At 40.8% G+C, this 27,403-nt stretch overlaps 1 protein-coding gene across 3 annotated transcripts in view; it reads left to right on the top strand.

Moving 5' to 3' along the window:
* Positions 1-27,403, top strand: part of dclk1a (doublecortin-like kinase 1a) — a 48,642-nt gene that overhangs the window by 18,572 nt on the left and 2,667 nt on the right. The window contains exons 5-16 of one of the 3 annotated variants that reach the window (XM_051401681.1): positions 2,363-2,470; positions 11,889-11,983; positions 20,080-20,161; positions 20,849-21,021; positions 21,412-21,531; positions 23,221-23,367; positions 24,963-25,096; positions 25,264-25,341; positions 25,511-25,607; positions 25,718-25,798; positions 25,900-26,013; positions 26,216-26,289. In XM_051401681.1, the coding sequence (XP_051257641.1) occupies positions 2,363-2,470; positions 11,889-11,983; positions 20,080-20,161; positions 20,849-21,021; positions 21,412-21,531; positions 23,221-23,367; positions 24,963-25,096; positions 25,264-25,341; positions 25,511-25,607; positions 25,718-25,798; positions 25,900-26,013; positions 26,216-26,289 (1,303 nt within the window). Of the gene's footprint in view, positions 1-2,362; positions 2,471-11,888; positions 11,984-12,088; positions 16,310-20,079; positions 20,162-20,848; positions 21,022-21,411; positions 21,532-23,220; positions 23,368-24,962; positions 25,097-25,263; positions 25,342-25,510; positions 25,608-25,717; positions 25,799-25,899; positions 26,014-26,215; positions 26,290-27,403 lie in introns of those variants that run through there. The other 2 variants (XM_051401680.1, XM_051401682.1) reach the window with 2 other exon arrangements.

Here is a 27,403-nt window from a genome sequence, read left to right as displayed (position 1 = left end):
GTCTCTCCACTGCGGTCTGCTGAGAATACGTTCTGCCCCCATTTTACCCATCTGTGTCTTGCTTTCTGTCTCCCCCTTCATCGCTGTCTGAAGACTCCTGCCATTTAGCGCTCATCTGTATTCTCACCCTCTCATCCCTCTTCCTGTCTCCTACATGAATGAGTATGCACTGGCTTTTGTTCAGAGGTTTATTCAATTCATTTGTTTCCCCTGTATCCCTTCATCCATTAAATAATATCCATCCCACCTGGGTCGCCAGCCTCCACCTCCTTCCCCCGTTTGTCACTCTTTTTCTTTTTTCCTCCCTCTCTTCCCCACTACTCACCTTTCATTTGCAAAATATAATAACTAGCTGCTTCCATTACATTTCTTTTTCGTAACCTTCTCTTGAGAAAGACCACAAAACAACCTCCTACATGCAACATGTGGCATTGTTTTCTCTGACTTCAGAGGAGACAACCAGTGTATCTTCTATGGCTCTAAGTTTCCCATAATCCATTTTAATCCATTGCACGCTGTTCAGTTGTTAATAGTGCATTCACAAGCTCCTGACCAACTCACAAAGTAAGATAAATATCACATAATCATGTCTTATTTGCTATTTATTTTGTTTACCATTTTAAATACACCTAATTAAAATAGGTACTTTGAGGTTTCAAGATGTGGTGAGGGACTGACATCATCATACATCATCTAAACACACCTCATAGATTGCTGATTGGTCCAGTTTGTATCTGGCTAGGCTTAGACGTGTCTCAGTGGGTCATTTAGACTAGAAATGTTATGCAAAAACTGAGATGTCTGGAGATATGGGGCAATGGAATACATCAGTTGGAGACATCAATATGACCCTGCTCTACTGATTTCACTACAAAGGACATGAAAGCCTTTAATAGTGGATTGTGTAGAAACCTGGTTTTAATTAGAGGGCATGTAATTTTGGTGAAATTAGCATTTTAAAACAGTCTACAATTTGTACATCAAACTAACCTTTCCATCTGAATAAGCTAAATAATGTTGTAGTGCACTAATTTTGGATGTGATCATCAACATTCAAAAACAATATATCATTCTCTGCATATATCTTTCTTTTATTTCTTAAAATTATTGGTTTTTTGTTCTTGTTACATTACGGATATTGCATAGACTTATAATACTTCCTTAATTCTTAATGCTAGACCCCAACCTCAACCCTCACTTTCACCAAAAACTTAGTCTTATAACCTTAACCCTAAGGTAAAGGGGTAACGTTGTGGGGACTTGTTTTTTTTTCCAAATAAATATATAGATTTATTTATTTGACACCTCCTCATGCCCTGGGAGACAGAGTGCTGGAGGCAGAATGCAAAAATAGAAAGACGGGAAAGCAGAGCGACAAATGAAACAGATGCGACAGAGAGACAGGAGACAGTTGGAGTCAGAGCTGCAGACAACTTCGCCTCCTCTCAGCATCACTATAATTATCGCCTCTGCCTCAGCTCTGGCACACTGTCATCACGTTAACACTCCACATTGTACATTAATCACTGGGCCACAATGACTGCCACCAAGCAAATAACACACACACACACACACACACACACACACACACAGATAATCGCACATGCACACACAATCACGTGCAGATGAAGACACGCATACATAGCAGAGTGTGTATAATTTCCCCTTCCCCCTGGTCTAAAATGGTAATGAGCTATAATGGGGTTGGGTTAATGAACAGGAGAAGAGCAAAGTTTTGGGGATGAAGGAGGCAAGGAGTGTGTGTGAGTACTGTCAGATGGCTCATTTACCAAGATTGTGTGTCTGTAAAATATCAGACCTCCGTGAGTCATAGCTGTCACTCCTGAAACACCACAATAATTGCGTTTGGAAAGCGAGCTCAGTGAAGGTCAGAACTAATTTTTGCAGGGGACCTGAAGGTAAAACCAATTACAGCTGTGTTGGTACATTAGTGCTTTGGTGTTTTCTTGCATGACTAAAGGTCAAAATCAATCAAAATATTTGATAACTTGCAATAGTTGGTTAGAAATCCATGAAATTTGAATGTCAGTCTAACAAAACTGACATGTGTTTCAGAAGGCTGGCAGGACACAATGTCATGTCACAGTGGCACCCGTAATATTCACTCCTTCAATGCATGATTTTTTTTTGTGCCAGCAAGAGTGCAGCATCTTTCTCTTCCCTTACGTGTAGCAGTTGCTGCCTTGTATGGATATAGATTTAAACCCTATAGGCCCTGGACTCCCATTTGTAGGTACGTTTTTGGCAACTATTTGAGTGGATGAATAATTAAATGTGAAGGAATTTGTGGTTTCTTAATAGTACCTGAACACATCTGTCTGTCTTGACTCTGTGCTTGCAGAGTGTCGCGTGGTGAAGTCTGTAAACTATGGGAAGATGTCTGGCTCTCTGACCCGAGGCTCCCCTAGGACCGTCATCCAATCACGACGCAGCAAGTCCCCTGCATCCGGTAAGTGAATTAAGTTTCTTCTTCTTTTTTCCCTCTTCCTCTCAAGCAACCTATTTGTTAATGTACTTTGGCAGGGTGTCATTTGCCAATAAGATATCTGAGCTGTATCCTTGCATCTGTGTGTTTGTGCATGAAGCCTGTGTGCAGTGTCTCAGACCTGATGGACACAGCTGGGAGTTGTTTGTATCCTAATACTTCCTCATGTGATTGCTTTGTATTTTCTAGCTCATTACTTAATCAGCGTCGCAGTAAATGAAAACAGTATGAATAAACACTGCAATGAAATCAGAGCTCTGCAGAGTGTCTGCCAGTGTTTACTGTGTGTGTGTGTGTGTGTGTGTGTGTGTGTGTGTGTGTGTGTGTGTGTGTGTGGGAACTGTGTCTCGTTGCATGCAGAATATGAATTCGAATGAGAATGATTTTGCAAGGGAGTGGAGAAAAAGGCAAACATGGATGAGAGAGGTAAAAAAAAGAGGGGGAGCGGGAGTAAAGATGAGAGGGAAAGAAGAGGGTTGGTGACTCAATCCTGCAGCTCCCCACAAGCCGTTCTTCACCTGACATACTAATGAAATGTAATAAAATGGTGAGAGCTTGCACTGGTACCTGCTGCATTGTTTGTGCCTGATAATGACGCTGTTATGAATGTCTCAAAACAAAATCCCCCTCTGAGGCAAAAGTAAAGCACAAAAATGTTTTCAGATAAAATAGGGTTTTGAATTTAATATCTTGATACATGCTTCCATTAATGCAGCAGTTTGTGTGTGTGTGTGTGTGTGTGTGTGTGTGTGTGTGTGTGTGTGTGTGTGTGTGTGTGTGTGTGTGTGTGTGTGTGCGTGTGTGCGTGTGTGTGTGGCAAACATTCAGTCTGCAGCTGAGGACTTGGTGATAACTTTGAAGCTTTATCAGATACCAGGTCATTATTTTCTTGACTGTTAAAATACCCAGTCATGCAACAGCACACCTGACCTTTCACCATTACTGTTTTTGTTTGTTATTTCATATTTTATTTTGAGTGCAGGGAGACCTATTGGGTTGGGGAAGATTCGATGGGTGATGCAACATATAGAAACTCCCCAGACAGAAATCATTCCACCTGCTGTTGAAGCAGCATGCAGACACACTTTTTTGCCTCAAAACAGTCATGTAGCACTGCTGAATGAAACCTAACAGCCACTAATATGTTTTGTGTCGAGCTGCGGAGAAAAAGGCGAGGCACAGGGAAAAGCAAGAAGGGTGGGTGGGGGGTGGGGGACAGAAACAGCTGGGGTGAACAAAGAAAGTTCTGGATTCTGATGGCTCGAAAACTTTTGGGGAAAAGGTTATGAGAGTGAGTCATGCGCTATTTGATCTCGCTGGCTGAAGCAAGTCTGGAATGAAGGTGTATACTAATGTGTGTGTGTGAGTGTGAGAGAGAGAGAGAGAGAGAGAGAGAGAGAGAGAGAGAGAGAGAGAGAGAGAGAGAGAGAGAACTGAGACAGAGGAGACTCGTCTTGGTTGCCATGGAAACATAGCACAGTAGGAGCATGTAGCTACAGACACAATAGCCTGTGACCGCCATATATGGCAGTGGCTTCCTGTGAAATGGCCTGCAGTGGAGAAGCGGAGCTGACTGACGCTCAGTCCTCGCTGGAACCCTGAGTCAGACCGTCCCCGACGTTTTTCACTTCTGAGAAATGTTCCCCTTCTGGCGCTGCTTCCGCTACTTAACATCATCAAAATGTTCCCAGACTGCTGTTGACTGTTTGGTGCCGCACAGTATTAATTCCCCAAAACATCATCAGTTTGTACCAGAAGAGTTTAGAGTGGAGCGACAGGAGAAAATCACCCTGACTGACACTTTTTTTAGTTTAGAAGCACAGCATGCCCCCTTCCCTTGAGGACAATTTGTCTAAGAATTATGCTAATAGTCAACAACAGCTGATACTGTGCGCTCTACCACATGGCTTATAGAGGTGCCCATCCTGTTGTTATTCCACGTGTTCACAAGAAGGCTTGATAATGAAAATTAAAAGACTGCAATCAGATAGAGCAGAATATCCCACACTATGACGGAAGAGTGTAACTAATAAAAAAATTCATAGATTCACTGAGTCACAGTTTGATGTAACACTTCATTTGCAATTTATTATCACAATGAAGTTGAATAATTTAGAGTTAATATTTGAGAAACAATATAACTATTGTCTTGTGTTTTATAAACAGTATCAAATCAAAATATTTAAATGATGTAATTAATAGTAGTTTAGTAATTTATCATACAAAAATGCCAAGCATTGATGGTTTTACTTGACGATTTCCCACTTTTCTCTGTTTTAGATCGTAGTAAATTGAATATTCTCAGGTTTGTTAACGTGTTTTACAGACAAAACAAGCGATTTAGAGATGTCAACTTGAGCTCTGGGAAGTTTTGATGAGCATTTTGACAACTGTTTAGTCAATGATTTAAAAAAAGATTATCATTCGTAGCAGCCCTAAATCAAACTAACTACTTTAAAATATAACAAAAACAAACAGTTGTGACAAAGTCAGGGGAGATTTCCTCCCAATAATGTTTAAATCAACAAGGGAATCAAAAAGGCTGGTCGCCTGTTGTTTCTGAGTTTACAGCCTCATCTGGAATGTGTGTGTGTGTGCGTGATTTACAGATATGCAGTATGCACAGTTTTCTGACATCAAGGCTGAAATTACTGTCAGGAAATATAAGATGTCTGTCATTTTAATGTTGTCTAATGGACCTTTGGCCTTACAGTCCACTGACAACAAGTTAATCTTTAGCAAAAGAGGAAGATAATTTACCTTAATTGTTGACACTCCAGTCTAATCTCCAGCTAAAACAGCGTTGTCTAGTTTGCATCCTTGTATTAGTTGTATTATGATAATAATAGGGCTTTAAGCCCATTACCTCTGCAGAATAACGCATTTAGATGAAAGCCTTATTATTCTAAATGTTATCTTATCACAGCATTCGTCAGCTATTTAATTAAAACGACACTCAGAACCTTTTAATCTGAGACAATGGCAATGGAATTAAAAGAATGGACAGCAGTCTATTTATTGATATTTATTGTAGAAACCAATAGGAGCTTATTATTTATCATGCTCACTTGGAGAGAGCACAATAAAGAAAGCCATTATCTTTAAGCCTTGCTGCAGGTGTTCAGGTGTTCTGAGAGTCCCGTATTAATTTCCCTTTTAGCCAACACAGCATTGATAACATTCCTTATCACATCTAATAATCTGGACTAGACGAGCTGCACAGAGAAGATGTGAAGCGTGAATTATATCTGAGATAGTGAAAGAGAAATAGCACAACACATGTGCTGTCAAACACCACCTGCTGTCCCTCTGTGTCTGGCTGCTCCTTGTTGTGTTTGTTTACAGCTTAGACCTCTGTGTGAGGGTCGGACAAACAAACTGACGAGACGGACAGAGATCAGAGACAGTCGCAGACTGGAGTCAAAGAAAACAAACAGAGGATCTTATACTGTAGGATTAAATGTTAAATTATAACGTATACAGTGCCTTTAATGGGACTTGTCTCATTCATCCACTGGTGCAGCCATTTGTTTTACAAATTATATGATTTGTTAAATATGTGGTGCAGACAGGTGGGACAGGGGACTGTAATTATGTTGAGAAGCAACCACAGTATTCAGTATAAAAATCTTTTAACAGCTTTCAACAATTTGCACATTTCTTTACCCATCTAAAATCAAATGTGAATCAATTTTTCAAATGTGATTTGAAATTTTGTTTAATTCACGTTAAGGTCAAATTCAAAACTAAACTGACTATGTAAATATAATGTTCACATAAAGTTTTTGAAAAAGAAAACCAGTGAGAAAATATGGAGCATTTTTCTGGCCTTATTGCCATTATTGCACCCCCCTTGGCTAGTGAATTAGAATTAGTATAGAAACGTGTCCTCCTCTTTTTCCAATCTTCCCATTGCTTACTTAATGTTGCAATGTATACTTTATTAATACTTATTAGGACCCCATACCTTCCTAATTGAATTCTGTTTCCAATCGTGACCAAGGGAAAATGTCTAGCATACCAGGGTTGTGGGTGGGAGGTAGTCGGGGGCCCTTTGTTTGGTTCTTTGTCTGTCTTTCTCATGTGTCATTTGTTTATGGAGATCATGGTTGTTTTACTTCAATAAAAACACCTAAAAAAATTACATAGCTTATCGTATCTTACAGAGATTTAATGTTATTGTTAATTGAACTAATCAGTCACAGTCATTTAGTGTGTTTTCTTATGTTGTGCTGAGAGTACTTAAACCTATTTACTGTATGATACAAATGTGTAAAAGCTGTCAATGTAAAACATTATACATATATTACCAAAATTGAGAGGAAAAGGTGGAAGATAAAGTGATACATTTCTATTACAAATCGTGGATAAAACGCTAAAACAGCTGGAACTAAATGGCACAAGAAAGACTGTGAAACTTTTCTCTGTCTTTGTCTCTGTCTGTTTTCTATCTTAAGTTTTGTTTTATCAGACTAGACAAACACGTTGTCTCATCGAACATGAGCGTCTGGGAAATATAATGAATCAGTTTAGAAACACAGTTGTAACAAACAACTTTTCAGACTGCTTCCCAGCACACATAGAAGGTAACTCTTCTTCCTTGTTCCCACTAAAAAACATCAAAGCATAGAGACGTATGTGTTAGCAGGTCTTAGTCTAATGCTTGCCTCTCTTTATTGTGCAGTAATCGATCAATAATCTTGATGTAGACAGTGAGAATATTTTCCTGAATTTTAATAGATTCAATCTTAAGATACAAATTACATCTTGACTTTTTCTGACCGACCTTCAATGATTACAACAACTGATTAAATTTCAACCATTAAGTACAATTTCATTCACCTTGAACTTTCAAGGTAATCTTCCCCTGTTGAGAGAAATGCCAGGGATCCACACTCATACTGAGCAGGGTCTGATGTGGCGTCATTTTTGTGTGTGTCTGTGTGTCTGTGGGCAGGTTGTTGTTGCGCGTCAGCCTGACAATGTCATCGCTCCAGCTTCATTTTGTGATGATCTCACAACCCCAGCTGAGCTCCTATAGACACACACAGAGAGACCCAAAATAATGTGAGAAAACAATTTGCACTCAGACATAGTTTCTCTCCCTGTCTCGCCATCTGTCTCCCCGCTCTCTTCTGATGCCTCATGTCAGCTAAAATTAACAGAGAGCTGCAGATGGTGTCAGCAAACATCACTTCTGATACTTCAGGGATTCACCTTTCTCTTGCTGTCATGAGCAACTCCGCATGACGGGAAAGACTTTATGGTGAAGTGTGCGGGGCCAGCCGACCCACACATAAATCCAACGTATCTCCAGAGGATCGGCTGCCGGCTGTGACACTCTGAACTGTGATCGCGTGATGTCTGCAGCCTTTACCATTTTTCTTGCTTTATAGAATAGGGTAGGATATAGGGTAGACATGTATTCTCTGAACAGATAAGCACAGGGAGTGTAACAAATAATAGAGGCTGCAAGAAAAACCAATGAATAGCCGAGGCATTATTGATATTTGCACTAAAGACAGGTACTGACATGCCTCCAGGCAGCTTTGTGTTCATGAAACAGCATTGCATTGACACTCTGTTCTGTACTTTCTACAATATTTGTAATTTGTAATGTTCGACAGTGTGTCTACTTTATAGGAGCAATTGTCCCAAACATTTCATGAGGCGCAGTTCCGATTTTGTGCGCAGAATTTCCCAGAACACCCTTTGACAGCCCTCATAGAAAAGGCACAAACTTCCATTTGTTATCATAGGTTTGTATTAAGAACCATATGTTTGTGATTATACATGTTTCTTTTGTACAATAGAGTATTTGTATGATGAGGTGCGGTTCTTTAGAAAAAAGATGTAATGGTATACACATGTTATGCAGAACACATCTGATAAGAGGGAAGAATGTGATTGGTCAGCCATGAAGACCAGTTTATCCATTAAGGCTATTATTGATTAAGTCTTTCCCAAGATGGAGAAGATAAAAAAAAAATACCCACACACTGATTTAGCACCTGTCATTCTGACAATATTCAATAGAAACTCCTCAGTATGTGCAGAGCTGGGCTATAAATCAATTAAATTAATTCACACACATTTAAGTTTTCAAACTAAGCAAAAAAAATTCTGAATCGAGTTCAGCTACAAATGTTATAATGCGGGGCTAGAAAGCTGCTAAAGACTGTAAAACACTGTAACGCTGAATGTGTAGAATCAATTCTTTAATATAAAAATCGTCAATCAGATATGGTGCTTGAAAAAAGCTGAGATTTATTTTTAGGCCCCTATCGCTCAGTCCTGGATATAGGCCTTTGTATTGACCCATATAGTTTGCCATAGTTGTAGGTTTTATTTTTGTTCACAGCTAATATGTTGCTTGCCAACAGTATTTTGTTTTTTCCCATGACAAAATGCATTTCTTCCAGATAATAGAACTGTATTCTATTCTATTCTATTAATGCATTGTTTTTATCATCAGTATTGCATATATTAGATTTAGTGTCATGACTCTAGGGATGGCAATGTTGCTCTGTCGGTCAGTCCCCCACTCTGGTTCGGACGGAAATATCCCAATAGCTATTGCATAAATTGCCATGAAACTTTTTTACAGACATTCGTGGTCCCAAGAGGATGCATTGAAATAAAATAAAAATCACTTAACTTTGTAACTTGGGCCTTCATCAAGACAAAGTCTGAATTTCTCCAAAACTTTCGTTTGTTTCCAAAATATATACTTTGTATTGTGCTTGTGCTAATTAGATAATAATTAGCCAATGTTAGTTAGCAAATTATAACCACTGTGCCTAATAATGCCTTAAAGAACTTTTTTTTTTCTTGTTTTCTACTTTGGCATTGAAAATGCTTGAATTGACTCATAGGTGCTACTTCAACTACATGAAAAGCCTGAATAAAAATACAAATATTAGAATTCCTGTTGGCTGCTAGTTGTGTTGTAATCCAGCACATCACAGACAGACAGACAAACACATGAGGTGCTTTTCCATATTCATCGCTGGCGCAGCTTAACACAGTAGGTGTGAAAGAAGCTGTAACACACCATCTTTTGTGGCTGCATTACAATTTTGCATGTTGCTCCTCATCGGATTTCTCTGTGTGTCAATGTTGACTGATGCAAGATGAATCTAGAAAGAAACCATTACATTCATCCAACAGATGCTTTGTCTGAAGCAACTTGCATCCTGTATTCACACATCAGGAGGAAGTTGGGGCTTCAGTGTTTTGCTCAAAGGCACTTTGACATGTGGAACCAGGCATCTGACCACCAAACCCCCACGATGAATTAATACATGACTGGTTCTACCACTATACACTGCTTCATACTCTTGTTTATTGACCTTTTCTAATGTACCACTGATGTTTCAGCTTATTGAACATCTTTCTGCATTCAGTTAACTGCCTGAAAGACTGAGCACCCAGCTATAGCTGATGCTTTGGAGTGAAATTTCAGTTCAAAAATAGCAGCAGTACTTGCTGAGGATGTTTGGATAAGGAACAATAGAGCCCTCGGAATCAGGACAGACTGCGTCCAAGTCTCCGAATGACTCTCTCGCTCTCTGTCTCTCTCTCTCTATACTGTAGATAGAGTCATTTTCTTTAAAAAAAAAACCTACTCCAAAATATAAAAACTATAGATTATCTCTCTCTCTCTCTCTCTCTCTCTCTCTCTCTCTCTCTCTCTCTCTCTCCCCTGTCCCCGGTGCGCGTCAGAGTGTGCGCAAGCAGCCTCTCCGCCTCTCCGTGTAGTACAGCGCTGCTCCGTCTCTCCCATTCACCACACTTTACTATCACACTCGGACGGAGCGCATACACTGGTGCTGTTCTCCTTCTTCTCGTTACCCCGCTTTGGATTATCACTGTGTTTTTCCATCATGCTGGAAGTGGAAGGTAGGAACTCACAACGACATTTTATTCGGCTTTTTTTTTTTTTTTTTTTTACGTAAACGGTGTTTGTCATGTCCCCCACCGACCGCGTAAACTTTATCCGTTCCTGCTCGGATCATATGTGGATAAATATATATATATCCATATATATATCCTCCTCTGCGGATTGTTTTGGTTATCATTGCTATGTTGTGATGTTATAGTATGAAGTGAATGAGAGATGTCTTTAAATATTCACGCTTATCGTTGTGTAACTGGGAGGAGTGTCTGTCCGTGTGCGTAACGCTGATGCTGAATTTCATCAATGAAAATGTCAAGGAATTGCTTTTAATAGGCCAAGCTCTTTTCTTTATTTCATTTTTTTTCATGGCGCGTTTTGAAAATTAAAAATACTTGTGTAATACCAGTGGCAGTCGGTGCTATTTTAGTCTGCTGTGGGCTTTTTCTCCTTTTGTATTGAATAATTCAGAAAGTTCTTTGATCTCGGCAGGGGAATAAACATTATACAATGAAGGTTGGACCACTTTGCTCCCCCAGGTTTCACTGCATCAAGACGGGTTGTGTGAAAACGTAATTAGGAGTGAGATACTGCAAATGAAATATTGTTTAAATGCAGCAATGTGAGAAAATAGGTTCGGAAAGGGCAGAAAATAATGAATCTACCCTGGATCTTTGTCATTTAGATCCATTTTCTCCATAGGAGGGTTATATTATTGGCCATTAAATACCTGTCACCTCCCTAGAGGTCACATAATTTATGTAACATCATCTAAGCTGATTTTCAGAGCTCCTGGTTGGTGTCCTGATTGCCATTTTTGTATTCTCCAGTGATTGCACTTTCATAGACCTGTAGGTCAGTGGAGGTGAAGCAGTGTGCTGTTGCCAAGAAACAATAATAATAATGTTTTCAGCAAAATGAAAGACATTTTCATGTTTTGTGTGCAGGTTAATGAGTTTTCAAATCTGGCTTTTGCTTGACCACACACAGGACTCGGGTGCAGCATTAATTAATCCAATGTTCTTGTTTAATGAGGTGATGCTGCTGGGTTTTTGTGCTGTGCTGCAGCTGGAAAAGTAGACCGAGCTGAGGTCACAAGTGCATTGAGGATCTGGTTGAAAACGAGGACAGCCTGGTGTTGTATGTTGACTTGCAGCCATGCACTTTTTTATCCAGCTCATGTTATGGTTAAAGGCTCTGGTATGACTAGCTTGGGTTTGTATTTTGGTTGATGTAAAAAAAGAGCAGTGTGGACTTCAGTGCTCTTTTCCTTTCTCTTCTACTCCCCCTCTCGTCCTCCTCCTCCTCTGGCTCATTCATGTGAATGGATAGATACTGAGGGTGGAAGTGTGGGCAGCTGCTAGACACTCAGAAATATAACTGTTTTAGCAAACATGGATTCACATTTAAAGGATAATCTGTCGGTCTAAGTCTCACCCCTCTCATCCTCCCTGCTCCATTTTTTCTCTCGTTTTCTCCCTCCAGTTAACGGGACGCCGGCCAGTCAGTTGTCCACTCCTCATTCGGGAAAATCTCCCAGCCCCTCCCCGACCAGTCCAGGCAGCCTCAGCCGACGCCAGGTAAGACAAGAATACAAAGCTAAACGGACCCAAACACACACACAAACAGTCACACGTGACATTTAGTGACACTAAATCTATAACACATTCCTTCTATGTTCTCAGGAAAAGGACAAAGCCGTGACTGAGCATAGGCCAACTACATCTTAGAGTCGCTAGAATATGAAGACACCACAACATCCCAACATCTTTAGGGTCTCAGAAGGGGGTGGGGCTTTGACCTTTGACCTCATTCTGTGCTGCTCTGCGATTCCAAGAATGGCAGGCTCGTGTTAGGATCCTCTAATGTTACAACTTTTATTCAGTGTTAATAGATTTCTAGGGCAATTCCTCCTTTCATGCTGATTTTCTGTCACGTCCCCACATATGCTAAACCCGTAGCTCTTTGTCCCTCATGGAGAACTCTATCTTCCTTTGGTAGCTAAACAATGAACTATGCTATCACTGACTTTTAGAGATCTGTGAGTCGGTAATTTGTGCAATATCTGATCTAAAGATGAGACTGATGATTGGCTTTGCCCGCTCCAAAAATTGGTTTGCATCCTCTGTTAGCCACCAAGCAGTGAAAAAAATAGGACCCAATCAGTACCAACGGCTGATCTAGGATTACTTTTTTTTTTTATCAAGTCATGTCATTTTGTGCATGTCCTTTTTGTGAAAAGAATTTAGAAAAAAAACATTTTATACTAGTAAATCAGATTATTTCAGCCATTGTTTCTTTTTTTTTATCATATATTGTGTCATTGGCTGGGGTTTAAAAAAATCCTTGTTAAAACATCTAAACCAAGAATCCTAATCTGTTTTCTGTAGCAAACAGGGAAGAAAGAGGATCTGTCCTGACATGCAAACACACTATGTACACTGTAAAGCTGGTACTAGAAAAAATACTGTGCAGAGAGGGAGCATGCAACTCAAATGGAAAACCTTGAATTCCACATTAGAGAGGTTGAGTTCATGTGCATGGTGTTGTGTGTGTGTGTGTGTGTGTGTGTGTGTGTGCATGTATATATGTGTATGTGTGTGTTCAAGTATTTGTTAATCCAGCACTTGACAGTGATGATGGTGAGCTTTTAATATCAGCCTTGGTTCTAATCAGACCATGTTTTCTCACAGCAGCTCTTTAATTCGCAGGAGCCTCTAAGCCTGCCGCTGATTTACTTCCTTCTCCCTCGTAAACAAACATCCGCACGCGCTCAGTTCACCTCACCCTCTCACGTTCACATACAGACGCAGCAGTATATGCGAACCTGTCATCCATTCATATCGGCTCCCACCTGCACGTGTTTTCTTGTGTTTTTCTCGAGCCTGCTGTCTGAAACTGCTTGTGTATACCACTTTTCTACCTGACGGCGGGGGTGTAGCTATGATGCTATTTATTGGCGCAGGCGCAAGGCTTTTTTTTTTAAGGAAGAAAAGGCAAGAATGTTGGTTGGAGTCAATACCTTTTAATAGTACAGAAAGAATGGATTGTGCATTGCTGCCTGTATGAGGGATACGCATAAATTAGCATAACATAAAGAATTCAATTTTTTGGGCTCACTAGCTTCAGTCTCGTGCTACATTTGTTGTGCCGGAACAAATTAATGGATGGTGGAGAGTCTGGCCCTTAGGCTTCTGAATCCATCACTGCTGAGGTTATATTGATGTGATATGAAGGTCTGCCAGGGCAACAGGAACAGATCACATTTGGGTTATAGCTACTCAGAACAGAACACTGGCGCTTCCACAGTTATCTGTATTGTGGAAGTGGGTCAACAAAGATTTCTGTGTTGAAAAGGAAAGAGTCTCTGAATGAATACGTGCAGGGCAATTAATGCACACAATTACAGTGCTCAGTTTCTGCTGCTCTGTTCTTTCCTTCCAGATAATTTTCACACTGTCAGAGAGAGATCCGGAAAAAAAACAACAACAGGGGTTAGAGAGGTGAAAGAGGACTAACCAGATGTTATGAGGAAAAGGGGAAAGAGAAAATCCTCTCCACATTCAACCACACACTGCCTGCCTTTTGCCTCTGTACACTTTTCTCATCAAACATTCACAAAATTTAAGCTTTGTAGTGCAGTTCTGACCTCACTGCAGTTAAATTCTAGTTTTACAGAGTTTCACAAGATGAGTGTGTATTTCTCAATGAGAGATTACTCCGGCCTTTGTACTGGCTGACACTCTATACTAAGCCTGCGATGGCTTGGCTAGAAGGAAGGGAGAACGCCTCACAGCCCATTATCTCTCCTCTCCACCGTGCAGCTTCATACTCTTCAGCTATATGACGATGTAATTCTCTCTTACTGTTAGCAATTCTCCCTCTGTCCCTTCCCTCCCTGACAGTTTCTAATTTCTCTTTCCCTCTGCCCCCCCAATTATCACCATCCCCCCTCTCACTTCCTCATCCGAAAGGGTATTAACTTCAGAGGGAGTACATTATATTCCATCATTTCCCTTGTAGATGAATTCTAAGCTTCTTTAGGAAGTAGGCACCAAGTTTCTGACACTATTTTTGCACATCCTTTCTCCTTCTGTGTCACCTCTGTATACGTGCATGAATAATCATAAATGTACCTTTCTCGCTCGTACGCCTCAAATGCATAAGTCAATTTAACCAAACCATGACTCAGAAATGACAATTTTCCTTAAATGGAAACCTGAATTTTAACATCTGTCCTTAAAAGAACACCTGAAGGCTCAAAAATGACTAAAATCTTTTTTTAAATTTCAGCCAGTAAAGCATTGAAAGGCACCATAAATTCATTTCCTAAGCAGCCATAGAGCCTCACTGACCTACTACGAGTACTGCATTTAAATAGTTCACCCCGCTGGACCCTGCATTTAAACACTTAGAGGCACTTTGCTGCCTGATGTAGGTTGCTCGCGCAGCTTAGACCATCACAACCTATTTCCCCGAGCAGAATATACAGACATAGCATTGCACTATGGCTTTCTCCTCTCCCGCTCACACATACATAGCTGCAAGCACACATCTTCATATAAATTGCACACAGTCATGTATGCTTCAGAAAAACACTTTTATACATGAAATTCCCATTTGTGCACAAACGGTAGACAGTTAGCTTGATACATACTACAAATGCATGTCATATGTTTTATATATTTGGTGCACGCTAGCGTGACCCGTTTTTATGAGTTAGCAACAGAAGCACGAAAGAATGGTCTACATTCATGAAACCATCCATCCCCCCCTCTCCTCCTTTGCACTTCTAATAGTCCTTCCAGGGCCACTTGCCTCACTGAGAGCACCCTAGCTTTCCATATTCATATTGTTTTAATATTTTATATGAACTCTACAGACACAAGCATCCATGCAGACACACACCCCGGGTATATTGTGTTTTCACTCCCCCAAACATACAGATGAATCAGATGAGCTGGTAAGGTCAAAGCTTTTGTCTTTGTTTGTGAAAAACACAGACAGGAAAATAAATCCTAAAAAAAAAAAGACAATATGCAGAGCAGTGACTGACAGATTGAAGGAAAGAGAAACAGCAGGTCTATGATACCAATACAGCTGCTGTGATACAGCAAGGTAGCTGCTTGTGCGAGTGTACGAAGAAAGAAAAGTGCTAATTGTCAACCGTAGTATGTCACCTACATCCTCCTCTCAACATTGAGTCATTCGTGTCCATAATCCATTGAATTGCATGCTCCATCTCTTATTATTACTGTCCATATTTTGTGTTGGGTGATTCATAATTAAATTATGTTTGTGAGTGTATATGTGTGTGTGAGAGAGAACGAAAGCAGACTGAAGGACATTGTGTGTATTATAAACTTGTTAATTATTGTCTTATCTCATCCATGTGAGTGTGGCGTTACTAAAGATTGTATTTGTTATTTGACTGTATTATATTTCCTTTTTCATGTTGTGTTGATGTCTTTAGATGTCCAATTCTTTTTTTTTCTTTACCTGCCAAAAAGACTGGCTCCAGCACATGAGGAAACTGTTGAAGATGCAGTTTTAAAGCTTAAACATTGTTTGTTGAACATTGTATCCCTTCATATTGTTAAATATATTGTTCAATGATTCAAATCCGGCTCATATTTAACTATCTTTAATACATTTAAAAATTGGTAACATCACATTTTGCAGAGGGCTTCAGGTTTTTTTTTTTTTGCACTGCCATTTACAATTGTCTGTGTGCTCCACTCACAGGCAAGTTATATTTGACAACCTGGTCCATCATCTACTTGTGATTTTTTCATGGAAGGCTGCCAGCTCTTCTTGGCTCATTTGTTTCTGTTTGTATTTTCTTTGCTTAATGTATTAATTTCCATTTGTTGATGTCCATTAAATTCATTGTCATTTCATTTTCATTTTGTGTGCTTTTTTCCCCTACTCATGCTCCTTTGTTTGTGTTGATTAACACTTGTTCATTATGTTTATCGCATGCAAAAACAAATACTTCCAGTAGATGGATGATCATATACATGCTTATCAGCGGTTCTGCTTTGTTTAACTTACATCTGTATTCAGCAGAGCAGAGAAGAGATTACACAAATGCCGTCCCAGAGGTGCATTCATCTCCTCTGTCCCACTGCTTCTGTTCTGGATGTTTTTTTTGTTTTTTTTTACTGGATGAAGCAGCTCAAGTCTCCCTCCCATTTTTTAATTTTGCCTAAAGCTTTTAGTCACGTTCCTGTGATTTCCCAGGATTTGCTGTCCATAAGGACCGTGATTAGTAAACTTCCCTGTGTCCAACTGGCAGAGCAGAAATCCTGAATCCCCAAACTTTGTTGATCTCTTTAGATGAGAGTCAGATAGATTATGTTTCCTGTCCGTCTAGACACCAAAATAAGACCCAAGAAATATTATCTCCTCTACCTTGTGTTGTTATGAGAGAAGCAGAGTAGGAACTTGGGACAAAACAAAGTACCCTGTTACTATCGAATCTTATTAGATTTTTTCGCAGAAGCAAACACCAATAAATCCTGCTTTTGCTGGATATTGCATGACAGTGAAAGTGACAAGAAATGCTGCTTAGAGAAGAGGTTCGGCTCTCTCAGCCTGAGGGACGGGGAAAAAGAAGGCTTTAGTGTGTCTTTAGTGTGTGTGTCGTCAAACAGTTGCATTGAGGACAAGGCTAGCACCACACTTAAGCTGCCTTTAGCAAATGCGATGTGGCATTTTTTTATGCTGAATTCTACAGCTGACAAGACTTCCTTTTCCGCCACAAAATAAATCACCAATTCTACTGCTACACAGAGACGACGCTCCACGTTTAAGGTCAATCATGGACATCCTGTTTAATTCACATTTATGCACTGATCAGTATTCAGTTGCCAAGTGTTGCCCTTGTGGGTTTGAAGAGCAGTGGCTGCATCCATGATGTTAAAGGTTTGTCAGTGTGTTTTTAGAGGTGTGAGTCATAGCCAGTGCAAAAGAGTAGAGATGTAGAGCTAGGAATAGTGTGTCTTGTATTGTGCAACAGGGACAAAGCTGGACCATCTAACAAAAACAAGACAGTTCCTGCCAGTGATCAATATCAACCAGACCAGACTCCATAGGCTACACCTCTCTTTCTGTCTCTTCATTCCCCTTCCTCTGTTCCTCACTCTCTTTCTCACTCTGTCTGTCACTCCATCTGTCTCGTAGTTTCTGCACACAGGAAAGAGACACAATGTTCATAGAAGGTTGAACCCACCTCCCAGCCCGCAGACAGGAAATGGCCATATATAGGCTTTCTGTCTCCACACTGGAAGTCTCATAAGCTGCCTCTCTCTCCTCTCTGTGAGCAGTTTCCATAGCAACAGTATTTTGTTTCCCTCGGTGGCATGAAGAGCGAGATAGGAGTTCAAAATGAGAAAGCGAGTAGCGGACAGGGCTGGATGTGAGATAAGGGCACAAGAGTGGCGAATATACGAGTCGGGATGAGAAAATAAAAGAGCGGAAGAAGGATGTTTTGTAGATAAAGCACAGGAGGGTCATCGGCTTTACGGGCATTAAGTGGGTTTTCTTGTTCCGGGGATGAGCGCCCGACCAAAAACAACATTACATAAACCAAATTTAGACTGACTCACAGCCACATTCACCTGGGTGGCTTTCAGGTCACAGCAGTAGAGATGAGTAAAAGAGCTGACAGCTACTTGGGCAGAGATATAGAGCAGCTCCACTCTGTAAATAGTTTTCAGAACTAAGTCATTACGATGGGTTGCCTTTTCCTCCCTCCGCCATGACAACAAGCTCTCCAGGCTGTATCTCAGTCTAACTGGACACCACAGAAATAAAAGGTTCACATGAGGAAAGAACTGAAATCAAATGAAAAAAATGCGTTTATTTTGGTCTGTATATGGTCTGCAGCCCTTTTTGTACATCATTTAGGCTACATGCACATTCTCCTTCACACTTCATCAGTTCCCAGCAAGCATTTTGACGTTGAATAGATTTGCACTGTGCTGAAAATTTTGTGACTTTTGTAAAATCCGAAGCACAATGACACAGTTTCAAAAGTTTTAGGAAGTTTTGTTTTGTGAACTTTTACCATGCTTTTTCACAGCAGCCATTTGACATGAAATAGTAGGGTGAACACAGGTGTTACCAATAATACTAATTCCAGTGAGCCAATAAGCACAATAGCAGCATCCTGACTTTGTTTCACCTGGCTTGCTGTGAAAAAGGCCTATCGTTAAAGTCCTTTGATGCCACATTTTGCCTCCTTTTACAAGGTCACCTTGTTACAAATGCTTTCAGGGCTATTATCATAACAATGGTCGGCATCCATTAAGCAGCAACAGTTTTTAGATATCATCTCCTCTAAGGAGTTGGGACTGATTGATGTGTGAATTATACTGTGTGATGTTAGGGTTGTTTGTTGATTTGTAATAAGAGAGCATCAGAAATACTACACCTGCACTGAAATGAAAGATGAGAGGAATAGGTATAATCGGCTAGACAACATTAGTCAGAGGTGGCCACCAGCAGACTGCTGATGCACTGCTCTCTATCTCTACATTTCAGGCAAGTTGTACATGAAGATTGAGGTGTGCATCATGCATTTAAAGCTCAAACTGCATCATTCAGATTTGCCAGGGAGCTACGCTTATATGTTAGAGAAAATGTGACGGCGTCCACCTCCATCACTGGCCACATTACATGTGCCGGCTGCACCTGTGGGACTTATTCAAGCACTGGAAACCCCCAAACCACAAAGATTTTTCACTGCTGTGTCCTCAGGGCTGACTGTGAGGCAGTGGAGGAAAATGAGAAAATGATTATTGTTATTATTGAACACTTGAAAAATTTTCATCTTACAAATTAAGAGACCAGCCCTCCTGACAGGTGCCTGCGACGACAAATGAAGCATAATCAAATTGTCCAAATGCAGAAAATGAATTTGAAGCCAAGGAGGAGAGGAGAACAGAAAGATGAACAGGAGTGGAGAAAAGACAGAAATACAAGATTCTCATTTACAGTCCCGACTAGATCCTCACTCCCCACCCTTGTTGCTTCCATGACAACCAGACGGAAGGTTAGGAGGTGGAGGGCGTAATGAGTTTTTGTCTTTAGATAGATGCAGACGCCGCATCTCAGCCACCCTCTTTTGCCTTAATGACCTCCTACTTACCAACCAGATGAAAGCCAGTATTCACCCGCCTTTATTAGTGTCACCAAAACCTGTGTTTTTATGTTTTATTAAAGGTAGAAGTGAGGAGTGAGAGGAAGGTGCAATAACATAGGAATTACTTAAAGTTCTGTGAATGGAGAAGAGCTTATTGGGATGCAGGCGTCTGTCCCAGCGTGGACACACACAGGTGCTTTGCTGAATAAATAACCGGTTTATATTCAGCTCAGTAGCTTAAGTAAATCTGTTCTGGCTCTTTTTATGAGCACAGTGTACACATAACACAAGGCCGCACAATACACCAGACAGACATGCAAACACAAAGACAGACTTAAGGATGTTCTGAGGATGAGTTGCACAATGTCCTTTTTGTCTATTTTTGGATATACGTATTTGTTTCAGCTGGGATTGTCGTTTCATCATGTTGTGCTGATTATGGAGTGGATAAATGCAGATTTAAATAATCGCCATTCCCATGTTTCTCTTGCCATCCTGCCCTCTGTCTACCCCTCTCCCTATCTGCAGGGGTCCCAGGGTTCTTCCACCTCTCTGTCTTCCACTAAAGTTTCCAGCTCTGTGGAAGATGGGGATGGACTGGTTACTGAAGGTGAGGAAAATTAATGTTACAAGAATGTCCCATCAGTCCATCAGTGGGCAAAGGCGACTCACTTGCAAATATCATGCATGTCTGAATCATGTTCATGACCTTTGATGCGTCTTGCTCTCTCTTTCACACCCACGTCTCCTGTGTCTGTGTTTTTCTTCTGATTTGTACATCGTGTTCTCATCAATTTCCCATTCTCTGCTGTCTGTCTTCACCTCTCTGACTCCATACAACTCTGTAACAAATAGTGTTTTTCCTCTCTCTGTTTGTTGACTCTTTATTTACTTAAAGAGGAGCCAGAGAACCTTCTTAAATGTTAGAAATCAAAGTAATTGATATTTAACTGAACATTGATTGCATATATTTTTATTTACCAATCGGTTCTGTATTTACTTTTCAATTCGCCAGCTTCATTACAATTTAGAGAATATTATTTATAACTGATGATGGTTTTATGTTTAAAGCTACTTTTAATAAGCTATATATTTTAAGCATCTGTAACAGTATTGATGTATCATTTACTTTGAAATCATTTAATAAATCCCTCCTTTCTGTTATTGTTTATTACAGTTGCTGCAGTAAATGTAGCCTGAAATTTTTTTTTTGCAAAATACTGAACTGAACAAGTGTAAACTGGTTTATATTCTCGAGTCCCTCAGCTGCTCTAAACCTCGTGCTTCCTCCCTGCAGCTGAGGTTCTAGTCGATGAGGTTCCAGCTGTGCCGGCCTACATATCAGACCGCTACAAGGTGGGACGCATGTTAGGCGATGGGAACTTTGCGGTCGTCCGGGAATGTGTGGAGCACTCCACAGGACGGGAGTACGCTCTCAAGATCATCAACAAGGGCAAATGCAGAGGCAAGGTAAACTACAAACTATGCCTCCAAAGGCAAAGGAGTACTGTACATTACCTGTAATTAGTTATATCCACCTCTATCTAAAAGTAGCCTGTAGGTAGCTGGCACACAAACAACTATCTTGCTTGCAGATGTAACCAAATACTGTTTGCAGTTTATCAGGGCACACAGTTATAAATGATAAAATCCCTTCAGCTGCAATTCTAGGCTGATGTGTTACTTGAAGGACAACTTAATACCATCTAAAAATCACTCCCATCCAAGGTGGGACAAACTTAAACTTTTGAACCAGAGAGGGCAAAGAAAATGCTTTTCAGCCTGGTGTGAAGTTACTGTTTATTCCTTTAATAAATGTGTCTCGCTTGACTATAAAATACAATTAAATTCTTATTCCAGGAGCACATGATCCAGAACGAGGTGGCCATTCTCCGCAGGGTCAAACATCCAAATATTGTCCTGCTCATAGAGGAGATGGACACTTACAACGAACTCTATCTGGTCATGGAGTTGGTCAAGGTGCGTGGCCGTGTTTGCATACTGTAATTACATGTTTATTTTTCTGTGTTGGTGCATCATCTGCTCCAGTTATGGACAGGCTGGGATATTTGGCCAAACTGAGATAATAGATAGACGTGTTCTCTGCTGTATGCTGGCAATCATTATCTCCAATTTGAGAGCGACAGAGAGGAGCAGGGAGGCAGAAACAGTGACAGAGACAGTGCAGCAACATTCAACCAGTGAAGCAAATGATGAATTCCAACCAGTCACACAGTGTGGGATGGAAAGAATCGGTCTGTGGCCCGAAGCGCTCGTGTGTTCACATTCTTTATTCTCTCTCGCTCTCTGAGTCAAGAAATGTTTGTGCATAATTCAGGAGCCAGGAATGTGATCCATCTGTTCGTGTTGTGGCGTAGAGTACTACAGAATATAGATGAGAGGCAATCTGTGGAAGAAATGTGTGTACGTGTGAGTGTGTCCAAAGGATGAGGATCGAGTGGAGGCTGTGGATGAATGAGGTGGACAGAGTCATTTCAAGAATGACAAGGACTGAAAGAGGGAGAGAGACAAATGGATGCACTGAAAGGGGAGGCAAAGTGCAAGAGAGGGAGAGAGAGATGATACAAAATATAGCCAAAAGTATGGTATACATATAGTTTCGTGTCATTTTGCCTGGTGCTGTTTGGGGCTAGGCCCCTTAGTTAAAATTAAGTCAAAGCAAGGCCCATAAAGAAATGTTTTTTATAAGATGGCGTGAAAGAATTTAACTGGCTTGTACAGAGGCCTCAACCTTATCTTACAGCTTTGGGATGCCGTGAGCCAGGCTTCATCACCCAACATCAGTAGTCACCCTCACTAATCCTCTTGTAGCTGGGAGAAAACATCCTGCAGCCAGGTTCCACAATCTTGTGGAAAGCCTACAAAGTAGAATGAAGGAGGATGTAGCAGCATATTAATGTCCTTCCTTTTGGAATGAGGTGTTCGACAATCACATAAAAGTGTAATGTGAACATATTTATGGCCACATAGCGGAGGTAGAGAGGAGCTGGTTAGAGGCTGAGCTGTGGCATTTGACAGCTCTCAAGTTTAAATAAGTGTCGCTGTGCAGGTTGGATGCTGACAGTGTGTCTGAGTCTGTGCTGGGAGAGAGAAAGAGAGAGAGAGAGAGAGAGAGAGAGAGAGAGAGAGAGAGAGAGAGAGAGAGAGAGATTCAGCCCTATTTTAAGCTTGTTCCACTTATTCCACTCAGGGAGAGAGACACAGAGGGGATAAGAGAGAGAGAGAGAGAGAGAGAGAGAGAGAGAGAGAGAGAGAAAAGAAAGTGAGAGAGAGAAAGAGAGAGAGAGGTTAGAGGAGGGTGAGATTCATACAGAATGAAAAATATGAGAAAGTGAGACAAATGCCTGAGCCTGAAAGAAAAGAGGAATTACAGAAAAAACTTAAAATGAAAGGGAAATATTAAAGACACGGGAGTAGATGTTTCAACCAAGGTGAAGAAAGAGGACATTTTACCCCTCTGGCTGCTGAGCAAACGAAAACCCTCGCTATTAAATCCACTTTCTCACAGAAAAGTCTTTTCAGCAGAAAAAGATGAGCAACTACGAAAAGTTAGAAGTGAAGTTCTGTAGGCGAAAACGCCAAACAAACAACAAAGTGACATTGTTCCTAATACTGACAACTCGCCCGTCCATCATGATTTGTCCACAGGGGGGAGATCTGTTCGATGCCATCACCTCTGCCAACAGATACACAGAGAGAGACGCCAGCGGCATGCTCTACAATCTGGCCAACGCCATCAAATACCTCCACACCCTCAACATTGTGCACAGAGACATCAAACCAGAAAACCTGCTGGTGAGTTCACACAGAGTGGGCCTGCATGTGTCTGTATACATGGTCATATAACTTGCCGCAGTATAGCCTCTCTCTCTTAGCCTCCCTCCTTTCTGAATGAACAGTGAAGTAATATCACTCACTCTGGACTCTCACCGAGGAGAGAGATGACTCATCCCTGCTGCCCTCACACCTCCCGCACACTCCTTCTCCATCCTCCCTCATTTGTGCCTTCCCTTTCTCCTTCTCCCTTCTGTTGACGTGCTCGTTGTCTTCTCCTCCTCTTCCCTCAACTGCTGTTCTTCATCCCCTCTTGTCACCCTTCAAAAGTAATAAATGGTCCGCTCCAAAGACAGTTGAGGGGCCTCTGTTGCCACATTCACCCCTGCTGACCTTAGATATGGTCATAGCTTCTGTCCCTGTGTTTCCTCTGCTCTGTCTCCCCTTTGAATTCCAACTATTTTAGTTAAATAAGAAGTGCTGAGGTTGAGTGGGCTGCCAAAATAGAAATGCTACACTTCTAGGTGTTAGCTCTTTGTCAGTCAGCTTCACAAAGGTGTCTTTTTTCCCCTTATTTCTTAAAGGTGCAGATATGGAGATTAATCACAAATACATGTAGCAGATGGAGAAAATAACTAGAACACTTGACACAATGTATGAAAGCCTCACACTATTAGTGTATACCTCTGTAATTATGCAATTTTCACAATTCTGGTCAAAGAGGACATATCAAACAGTTTTATTTACACATCCAGCAAACACAGAGCAACACTTGTATTACTATTAGTATGTTGAGTGATGTTTCTGGCCATATGGTGAATGTAAGTCCAACATTCACTTTCTTTTAGCTCTGTTTTTGGTCTCCACCAACCCCTGGTGGAAATATCTGGCTTTTCAGCTGCTGAATGATCCACTGCATTCTCTAGCTAGTCTCTAACTTTGTTGTTTGGTGCTTGGTTGATATCGTATTGTGGGTTTATCTGAGCTTTTTGCTGAAAACAGCACAAGAAGTGTGCTGAAGTGCTCCGTAGAGCTGAGGGGGAGCAGCAGACTTGGGGTTCTTCAACTAAGTGCTACCTCTTTCTCATGCATGTAGTAATTTGACCGGTAATAGAAAAATATTATTTATAGCAGCGTTAATGCTGTCGTTTGTTTGCAGTTATATCAGGGCCTATACGGTAATACTATACTTTTTCCATCATGTGTAGGATTTAAGCATCTTCAGACTTTGGTGCCCCCCAATGGCACTATCAATAAAGACACTGCAGCAGACAGCGAAGCACACCACTAACCCCGAATCCCCCATGGATTTGACCCAGGGACACTTAGAATGAAGGGCGGAAACTACGGCAATCATCTTCGGGATAGTTACATTTTGTTAATCAAAAACTGAATAATTTGAAAGATGCTAAAATCACATAAAAAACAGAAACTTTAAATGAATTACAGACACATTATCTCTAGGACAGTTAGAACCTAACATTTAAACCCATCAAGATATTCGAGTACAGTTAATGCAGTTGCAGATGTTGTTATGCCTCACTATCCAAATCATAATCATCTGATTGCAGCTATTTAAGATCCTACTTTTAACAGCATTTGTTCTATGTGCTTAGGTCTACGAGCATGCAGACGGCAGCAAAAGCCTGAAATTGGGAGACTTTGGTTTGGCAACTGTGGTGGACGGACCCCTCTACACTGTCTGCGGGACCCCGACATATGTAGCACCTGAAATTATCGCAGAAACAGGGTAAGAAGAACGTTAGAAACAGAGCTGTGGTTAAAAGGGAATAACACATAGCCAATGTATGAGTCATGTCGTGATGCAGTTAGGCTGCAGGTTACAGAACAGTTTACAGTAACCTTTCTTTCTCCTTAACTTTGCCTTGAAGTTATCATGTTTCTTTCTTTTTGCAGGTATGGCCTTAAGGTGGACATCTGGGCAGCTGGAGTCATCACCTACATCCTACTGTGTGGTTTCCCACCCTTCCGAGGGTAAGCTAACAGCAAGAGCTACTCCACCAAGTTAAATATCTACTATCACTTTCACTGCTTTTTTATTTGTGAAATAATAAGAGTTTTGAATGTGTCCCCTCGAATGTTTGGTAATAATTTGGTATTTTAATTATGTAGTTGCATTCATATGGAATTTTTTTGTTTGCAGGAGTAGTGACGATCAAGAAGTGCTTTTTGATCAGATACTAATGGGACAGCTAGAATTTCCTCTACCGTACTGGGACAATGTGTCCGAGACAGCCAAAGTGAGTATCTATATCCTTATGGACATCATTTGTTTGCGTGTGAACTGATGGAGGAAATTCACTTTATACAGAGGGAATAAAAACTCACTAATGCTTGTTTGCTGCTGAAGGAGCTGATTCGATCCATGCTGGAGGTGGAGGTGGATCAGAGATACACTGCCCTCCAGGTGCTGGAGCACCCTTGGGTCACTGTAAGTACCGCATTAATTGAGCTTGAGCCCTCACATCTATGAGTCACAATATTTTCCCATAAGGGCTGATTTTGTTATTCTCTCCTCCTTTCTCGATACAGGATGAGGGTCTATGTGAGAATGATCATCAGCTGTCAGTAGCAGGGAAGATTAAGAAGCACTTTAACACTAATCCGAAGGTCAACGACACAACTGCAGGAGTGTCAGTCATTTCGGTAAGTCACTACCACTAGAAACTACAGTACCCATAGATCAACTGGTTTGATGGATTGTTTAAACAGAGATCTACAGTTGTTAATTTGTTCAGCCGCTTAAGACAGATACAACTTTCTGACTGAAGTTTGTGTCTTCTTGGTATTTCTGTTTTGGAATGAACTGGTGGTTAGATTGATTGTGCTGGTTTCTCTTTGTGTTCAGCTGGATGACAGCTTTTCTATGCAGAGATCTGGGTCGTTGGATTTCTACCAGCACCCGGCCATGTACTGGATAAGGTACGGCAGGTTTCCATAGAGACACAACTGGGTAGATGGTCAAAAACCAGCGAGAAATCATAACAAACCAAAATAGAGTCTCTCAAATTGATGTATCCCCTCCTCCCTGCATGCAGCCCTGCTGACTGGCTGCTGCTGTGCTGCTTTGACAGCTTCATGTTGTCCCTGCTTTTCGGTCTTTGTGCTTGGCTTTTTGCTTCTTTCCTTTAATCCCCTGCTCGCTGTAAACACATATTTCACACAGTACTTGCATCGCTGTCGTCTGTCTTCAGCCAAAGCCTTGTCCTCTGTGTTGTGTCACTGTATATCAGTTTCTCCAGGTTTGAGTGTGTGAGTAAGGATGTGGCAAGTTACCCCGAAAATGACCCTTGTGAATGTTTCTCCTAAACGTCTCTGTTGAACATGTACTGCACAACCAATTTCTTTTATGACAAAGTAAACACACTGATGTTGCTGAGGTTTTTCCCTGAGTAACAGTCACTTTTTGTTTACTTCCTTTGTGAATGCTGCCATCCACAGAAATAACCCCGTTCCCTTGCTTGTCACAGTGATTTTCAGTGATTTTTGTGATTGATGTCATGCTCTCTGTCTGGCTGCCTCCTACTAACAGGACTCCCATTGCCCAACTCCTGTTATGTGACTTTGTCCACGATTGATTAATGGAGGACCTAGAGGTTCATGGTTATAAAGGTTTATAGTTACACTGGTTGATTTTAATAATAATTGGACGCTGACAAGAGGCGGAATTAATTAACGCAACAATTTAATGTATTACTCTAGCATAAAAAATAGCATATAAATAACAAAATGAAGCAATAAATATACACAAAGGTAGATTAATTAATACTAAAATGTGTAACTCAATGTTTGACTCCAAGTAGAATGGGACCAGAGGCAGGAAATTAAGTGAACTGACTCTCAGTAATGTCAGATACACAGTAATATCTATGTAAAATTTGCCAACATTAACCATTATAAGGTACTGGTCATACCAGACCTTTGCCACAAAAATGTCAAAATGAATCTGGAAACAATAGAATAATAAATGTTAATTAAAGCATAGTTTAAGAAGTGTGATGTGGAATTGATTTATTCCACACTTAGGTATTAATTG

This window comes from Dicentrarchus labrax, unplaced genomic scaffold, assembly GCF_905237075.1.
Source record: "Dicentrarchus labrax unplaced genomic scaffold, dlabrax2021, whole genome shotgun sequence".
Classification (NCBI taxonomy): Eukaryota; Metazoa; Chordata; class Actinopteri; family Moronidae; genus Dicentrarchus; species Dicentrarchus labrax.
This window is presented reverse-complemented; position numbering and strand designations above follow the sequence as displayed.